At 37.4% G+C, this 7,886-nt stretch overlaps 1 protein-coding gene across 1 annotated transcript in view; it reads left to right on the forward strand.

The window, feature by feature from the left end:
* EGFL6 (EGF like domain multiple 6) overlaps positions 1 to 7,646 on the forward strand; it is a 32,698-nt gene extending 25,052 nt beyond the window's left edge. Inside the window, exons 9-12 of the mRNA XM_056491147.1 lie at positions 2,448 to 2,528; positions 3,662 to 3,748; positions 5,103 to 5,368; positions 6,535 to 7,646. Of these exons, the coding sequence (XP_056347122.1) occupies positions 2,448 to 2,528; positions 3,662 to 3,748; positions 5,103 to 5,368; positions 6,535 to 6,630 (530 nt within the window). The 3' untranslated portion in view covers positions 6,631 to 7,646. The remainder of the gene's footprint in view (positions 1 to 2,447; positions 2,529 to 3,661; positions 3,749 to 5,102; positions 5,369 to 6,534) is intronic.
* The last annotated feature ends 240 nt before the right edge of the window (positions 7,647 to 7,886 follow it).

Genomic DNA, 7,886 nt, shown 5'->3' on the forward strand with positions numbered 1-7,886 from the left:
GCACAGAGAGAAGGATGGACTCTGCTTTGCCTAGAGTGGGACATATGTGCTGGTGAGAGTTTTTTCTTAGGGAACATGAGATGAGACCTCCCTTTTATAAGACTACTTGACAGCAGAAAAGCTAAAAACAGTAGTTCTGACACTCCTATCATTTATGAGGGAATAAACTTTGGATCATGGCTGTGTGTGAGGATGATGTGAAATGTAGGCACTTTTCAAGCAGTAAGGTTTCTTTGAAACCTTTCTGTAAGCTGAAGCTTGCAGTTTCTCATAATGTGCAGTGATATCTTTCAGTGAGTGCAAAACCTGATTGTAATGCCTGACTGGAAACAAAAATAGATTTGGAAACAAAACTGGACTCTCTTTTTGTCCATGACAGTTCTTCACTTGATAGCACATGGCTACACCTGCATGTGTCTCTCTCAAGTGAATTCAAGTGTAATTCAATAACTTAACAAATAAATCATTCTGGCAGCTGTTGCTTTCTGTTAAATCACTCTTCTCTTTCCAGAACTGATCATATTTTAATAGCTGTCTTCATTTTGGCAGGGATTTTCACAGCCTGAGCCTCTTTCACCAAGTACAAGGCCAAGTTTATGGCTTGAGAGTAAAGTTAACACCTAATCTGGATGTGCCTATTGCTGAATATGTATATGTAAACAAAACTTAATTTGGAGAAATATGTATATTAATCCTTGCCTTAAGTATGAATATTATCCAGGTGATCTAAGCAATGATCTGGGCTAGGGGAAAGCTATAAGAACAACAAGAGAGGACATGCTCCTGGCAATTCATCAGAAAGCTCCTAAGATTCCATGAGTCTTCTTCAATTCAGCACTTCTGGAAGTGCCTCAGGGGCCTCTTTGTTAGTGTGTGCTTTCACTGGTGTACACAGAGCATTTTTTGACAGTTTTGATGGAGAAGAAAGTTTAAGTGGATGGCAGAGCTAGGAGGTTCTGGATTGCAGTGGCTTCTAAGTATAATCTTAAAACTGAGTATATGTGAGCATGTTGGAGTATTTAAATGGAAAGCCCTAGCTCAGTCAAACTCATGGGAAAAAAATTTCCCCTTTGAAACAAATGTGCATCCATGTGCAAGTAATGACTTTTAAAATATTTGGCATTTGCATATATGATACAATGCTGAGTAGAGAAAATTAATTTCCATAGCTGCTATCATCTGGCATTTTTGAGGAAGCCTGAGCTTTTCTTAGCACAGCTGCCCTCAGGGTGTGGCTGAAAAGTGAACTTCAAGTTGTTTCAGGGTTTCCACTAATACATCTTCTAAGCAGTAATCCAAAGGCTTCTCCCTCATTCCTCTAAAATGGCACTTTTAAGCTCCTCCTGTTTTCACAGGTGGTCATGAATATATCACAGGTATCATCTGCTTATGTGTTTGCAAAGGGTGTGAAAGTGAAAGCAGATATTTCCCTTATTTCATGTGTGATTAGTTACTTACACAGGGTATGCATAAAGAAGTTGAGATGATTATTTTTTTAGTTAGTGCATTTACCTGTTAATCACTTAAAATAATACAAACCAAACTTAATAACAGAATTTTAAAAGACTTATAGTAATTTAAAGATTACTTAGTATAAACAAGAATATGTAATCTTCTATCTCACCAGACAGGAGAGGATTTCCCTTGGTCTCTGAGGCTGAGAAATAATACTTCTTGAGAAACCACCTCTTTCAGGCTGGTATCTCAGAGAACACCCCTAACACTCATTGGTGCTGCTTTATTGACTCTTCCAGTTTGGCACAAGACACATCAACCAATTTTTACAAAATAACTTGCTCAGGGTGGTTATCAAAGCATCAGTGTGTGCTTACCAGCTGTAACAGGGAGGGTGGGGAAGGGAAGGGCAGTTGCTGGAGCCTTTCTTCCCAGCAGATAGCAGGGCTGATCAGGAATGCAGGAGAAAGTGCATCCTAGTTTAGAGTGTGACTTCACAACAATAAGTGTGACTTCCTGGGGCTTCTGTTACAGCAGCACCAGCTAACATTGCCCTGAATACAGACCTGTGGGCTTTTGATGCCCTAATGTCTATGCCTTGTACAAAGTCTCTGACATTATCCATTTTTTGAGGCTGCTTTGGCAAACTGCTGCCAAGTCACTGTCTCTGCTCTCTGGTAGAGTGCAGTTCAATTTGATCATCATATCAGGAAAGCAGATCAGCCCACTGAAGAAAGATCAATATTTTATGACCTTGTGAATCTGTAATTCGATGGAGCTGTAGCTCCAGTGCTTATAGGTTAGAGGGCTCAACAGCAGTCTTAGCAATTTTTTAAAATTTAGAGTATCTAACGCCAGTTAGGAATATGGGTTTGGTGGTGGAGTGGAAAATACATATATTGACTTATTTAAATAAATGATGTCAACTGGTATAAAGGAATAAAGTTCCATTTTCACTTCCTGTGATGTACTTGACAAGTTATTTTCCCTAGTTCCCAAGGTAAAAGAAGCAGCTGCCTTTGGCCCTCATCTGACACAGAGGAAAATTCCAGTGTCAAGACCAGAGCAAGAAGGTGGCTTATTTTTATCATATAGTATTTATTTTCCTGTGTATTTTATCTTTTTGTGACAATCTGTGTTAGCCAAGTCAGAACCAGTTTAAAAGCCTTTAACATAAACCAAAGATTTTGTGAACATGTTAGAGACAGTATCTGGCTAAACTATGCTACCAGTTCCAACGTGTTCTTTTCCAAGCATAATTTACTGTTTATAACACATGCACAGAAAGCTTCCCCCAGATTAGAACTTGAGTGGCAATTGAATTTCACTTGAATAATTTCATAGTCATGAAAAAATAAAGTAGCTTCTATTGTCAATAAAATGAAAACACGCATAGTACACAATAATCTTAAACAAACAAAATAGACAGATGTGCTGGTTGACATTTTTTTCCCTATTTAGAAAGCAATAATCTCAAAAATAATGGATTTATACAACAGATCTCTCTAAATGCCATGTACTTCATGTCTCTGTCTCACGATAAAATACATTAAAATAACGAGAAGCATGCTTCTTTCTGAGGAATTCAGATGACTGATGTATTACTCTTAATCTGATCTGTCATGCTTGCACTGCACAGTGTTGCTTTGTGTGTGTAATGCTTTTCATCTGCACAGTCATGAAGGCTGGCTGTGCTCTGGCTGACACCCTTTCCAGTGTGCTCTAAAGGTCAACTCCTCTGGGCTATTCCCAGCTCCACGTAGTTGGAGTATCAGGTGCTGGTGTAAGGGACTCTTCTCATGGAATGCCAGTTTCTCTCAATGGATAGAACTAGAACTTGAGCTGATTTCAACTACAGCAGTGCAACAAATGGAGAATGGAGAGCTTTAAAGCTGTTAGATCTCAAACAATTCCTGATGCTGGAGATCAACATTAACAGCTCCACCTCTACTTGGGGATTTGCAGGCACTCAGATTTACAGAATATAAACTCATGTGCAGATGCAAGTAAAAAGACACTGAACTAAAGAAATAATTACTACATAAATTCTAATATTTTGCTTTTTTGCAGTTTCATCCAGGTCAACGCTATCTGATTATAATTTTAGAATGATCTGTACATTCATAACTGCATGAATAAAGAGCAAAATGTTTTAACAGTATTTAGGATATAGTGCTCCTATTATCTCTGTCTTCTTTTTTTTCAGTTGATTGCAGCTTCAGTCGTGGGGTGTGTGACTGGAAACAAGATGTTGATGATGACTTTGACTGGAATCCTGCTGATCGAGATAGAGGTATTAAAATAAGTGCCATGTAGATAGAATTTGATTTGATGGCTTATCCCCTCCAAAAAAGGGGGTGGGGGAGGAAACAGAATCCAGGATTTTTCTTTTCTATCAGTGGGTTATCTTTATAAAAGAAGAAAGGAGGCAGAGGATGCTAGATGTGGATATTGTTTCTTTGAAATGTCTAATAGCAAACAGTAATCGGCAACATATTTCAACACAAATAAATCAAAATGTAAGAAAACTTATTAGAACATAACTGTTCAGAATTGCAAACTACAAGGCAATGGAAACCTTATCAGCCATGTGTTGTATCTCTCCAAGATTGGTAGGATATTTAACCACACATCTGTCATTTAGATGGATGTGGCAATGTAGTCACCCACATGGCTTAAATATCACTGGGATAACTGCTCAGAAATCTCAAACTCTGCAAGACAAACTCAGAATAAGCCAAGGGCAAGGGGCCTACGCAAGAACAACCAATACATGAACAGGTACCAATAGGAGTCTGCTAAAACCTGAGAAAGAGCTCTGTGAGAGCAATGTGGGACTGCTGAGGGGGTGCACATAAAGGTGGGGCTGGAAGAGTTTGTTTGAAAGGATCTCTCCCTGTGACACAGAAATGTAGCAGAAATTGCTGCAGTAGTGACCAGTGCATCCTACAGATCTTTCAGGCTGCTTACACCAGTTCCCACATTCATTCTCTCACTTTTCTCTCAGAGTCTTTCCACGTTAGTCTTTCTTCACTAATCCTTCTCTCCTGCTCCATATAATTCCCTAAATTCCTTCTCTGTACTGTCACTTCCAGGAAAACCTTACCCTGGCCTTATCCTGTCTCCCTGAACTTACATCTGCTGATTATGACTTCATTTATGGCCCCAGATGTTTTATTCCTTTAAGACTTTGTGTGTGTGTCTGTCACTTCATTGGTCTTTCAGGACTTGGGAAATAAGCTGCCAGTTCTCTTGTGAATTTGTTATCAATGCAGAGGATAGTGGAGAGAATATTGAGCTAGCTCAAGTATTGAAATAATCTGACCACAGAGGCAGGCACAGCAGCATGTTTCAGACTGTTGCATTTGAAAAACAGATGGTTTTGCCTTTGAAAGATAGTGCAAGGAAGAAGGTCTGTAATTGCCACTGAAATATGAACTCATCTCCTCTGTAAACTGATCTGACTTCCAACAGTACAAGTTTATTCCTTGCTAAGTACACTCCCTGCTGCTTTTCTCCAGTGTAACTTGAAATTATTCAAGTAAACTAGCTTCAGCTTCTTATTTTCTTAGCAAACGTATTCAAATTGCTAATAAATAACACGAATGTATTAAAGATGACTTTTTAAAAAATTTTCTTTCTACAAGGTGATGGCTACTACATGGCAGTTCCAGCTTTTGTGGGGCACAAGAACGATATGGGGCGTCTAAAACTTCTCCTCACTGACCTCAAACCAAAGAGCAGCTACTGCTTGATTTTCAGTTATCGGCTTGCTGGGGAGAAGGTGGGAAAGCTTCGAGTGTTCCTGGCAAGCAAAAAAACTGCTCCTGTCTGGGAAGAGAACAAAGGAAAAGATGAAAAGTGGAGAACTGGAAAAATAGAGATATTTCAGGGGGCTGAAACAACCAACAGTGTAAGTACAACACAATTTATAAGCCAACTACCATAACCAGCAAGCCAGTTTAATTTCCTAATCCTCAAGTGTTCCACCAACTCTTTTATAGGCATCAGCAATCAAAAGGCTTATCTGAAATGGGAAACAGAGACCATATTTCAGGGGGCATAAAAGTTATCACCTGATTGTAATCTCAGAATTGAATCACCCCAATTAGTTAGAACACTGATGCCAGTAATTCTGTCATTTTGTAAAAATACTGCTTCACATCATAAATTAACATAAGTAATCAAAATGTGCCCTCAATATCTCATGCAACAGAAGCATACCTACATGCCTGGAAAAATGAAAATTTTTCATTTCATAGAAGAAGATGTTCTCAAAGCAAACTAAATTAGACCATTAGAGCAAAAGGAGAAATATATAATCAAAGGGGGACCATCACTTTAGGAGCAGGGCATACCAACAGGAACACTGTGCACTGATGTATGCCTGAAAACTGCCTCAATCAGGACTTCAGCCAGTTTCTCCTCAAAATTCTGGGGCCTGCTTTCCATTTGTGTGATGGAACATTTTCAGTGCTGTGTAAAGGCTTCTACTGTATAATTGAATTGAGTGAACATAAAGGAAATGCAAATCCTTTTCCTTTGCACAGCTGGAATGATGTAGAAAAGTCCTTAAATAAATTATAATTAGACTAGAAAATAAAAAACTCAGACATCCTATTCATAAAAATAATCTCCCTCTTTATATATAGTATACATACTATACTCAATACATGTGAGAGTGTGTGAATATACATAGAGTATACAGACAAAACCCAAGGATCCAAATAGATCAGAAATGAAGAGATGTAATGACTTCAATAAATGAAATGCATGAAGATCACATGCCGTGATAAAACTGCATTATTATAAGGGGATTTCACTCAATTTGCATTTTTTTTTACAATAAAAGTAAGTAATCCTATTAAAGTAATCCACCTGGTATTGTAAATCTACACAGAGGATTTTAAATCTAGTTTGAATAATGCACAAAGCTTTAAAAATGGCAAAGATTCAAGTCATTAAGTCCTGTGTTGTATTAAAATAGTCTCCATTTATAGCATTATAACTAATTAAGAGTTGCTGAATGGCTGGATAAACTGCATTTTCACCCTTAATACATATCTTTTCTTACAACAGGTCACTTTTGAATCAGAACGTGGGAAGGGTAAAACTGGAGAAATTGGAGTGGATAATGTTATACTAATTTCTGGTCCATGCCCAGAAGATACCTGATAATTGACATTTGAGTATACCAGTTTTAATCCCATTTTTCACATTTGCCTTATTAGTAGTGTATTTCTGTATTCTTTTCTTCATAAAAAAACCCTAAACAAACCTATAAAATTGTGCCTTAAAATCTAATGCAACAATGCAAACAGAAAAACTGATGTGTAAGATGCAGATTATGCTTTTTTATGAGTTCTTCTAATTTTAATACATGTGTTGAGTGTAATACTATTGTATTTTATAATTCAAGGTCAGGGTTTCTGAAGTATTATTTATCTAGCTTTTTTTACAAATTCTATATGCTTTTATTTCTTAAAAATCTTCTTGAGGCTCTTCATTAGTCTTCTATTTCATTTCTTCTACTCCATAAGAACATAAAGCAGTGTTTAAGAGAATGTTAATACTTCTGGTGACATAATTAACTTCTTAGTGGGTATATTGTTCCAAAAATCAGTATCCATCACCCTATGTGTAGTAACATAGAGCCAAGGTGTTTGTTTATTTAAATACTTGTGCAAAGATGGGTGCTAGGTAAATCCACAAAGCCAGCACACCAAGCAGAAATGATGACCAATATTTATATTTTGTTAATCTTGATATATTCCACTTATCTAATATATATTCAGTGTTTACTGCTCTACTATTACTGAGTTGTGCTGAGCTGGCTTCTTATCCTGGGCAGCCTGGTGGCCTTCAGTGTTATTATTTTATTATTGCTGAGCTGTGCTGAGCTGGATTTGTTAATTTCTTTTTATCTTGGATGTCCTGCAGTAGCACACCCTTCCTCCCAAATTTTGCCACCCCTCTGGGTGTGTGATCTTTGAAGCACATCAAGCCCTAAACTTTAATAAAGTAATTCTATTGACAAATAATTTATCTTAGACATGAGGTAAATATTCAATCTATTGAACAAGTAGGAAGAAAGTGAAGACTTTCATTTCCTTTTTGATGGAGCTAAGCAAGTTGTAAGTGGATTCGTATCTTTGAGGAATATTTTCATTACCAATAAAATATGCAAAATACCTTGATTGTCATCAGTGTCTTTGAGTCACACAAATCAATGTTAAGGAATGATCCCTTAACAATTTTATAAGCATTTAATGTTCACCATTAACAGATGATGTTACCAACTGGCATGGAAAAACAAGAGCAAAAAGAATGACCCATTTTTAATGTTTCAGAAGCTTCACATCATGTACTGACCTTCAGGAACAAAAGGCTCCTGCTGGATTGCAGACCTACTTTACCCCATTAGAGGTGAG

Source organism: Oenanthe melanoleuca, chromosome 1 (genome assembly GCF_029582105.1).
Source record: "Oenanthe melanoleuca isolate GR-GAL-2019-014 chromosome 1, OMel1.0, whole genome shotgun sequence".
In the NCBI taxonomy this organism is placed as follows: Eukaryota; Metazoa; Chordata; class Aves; order Passeriformes; family Muscicapidae; genus Oenanthe; species Oenanthe melanoleuca.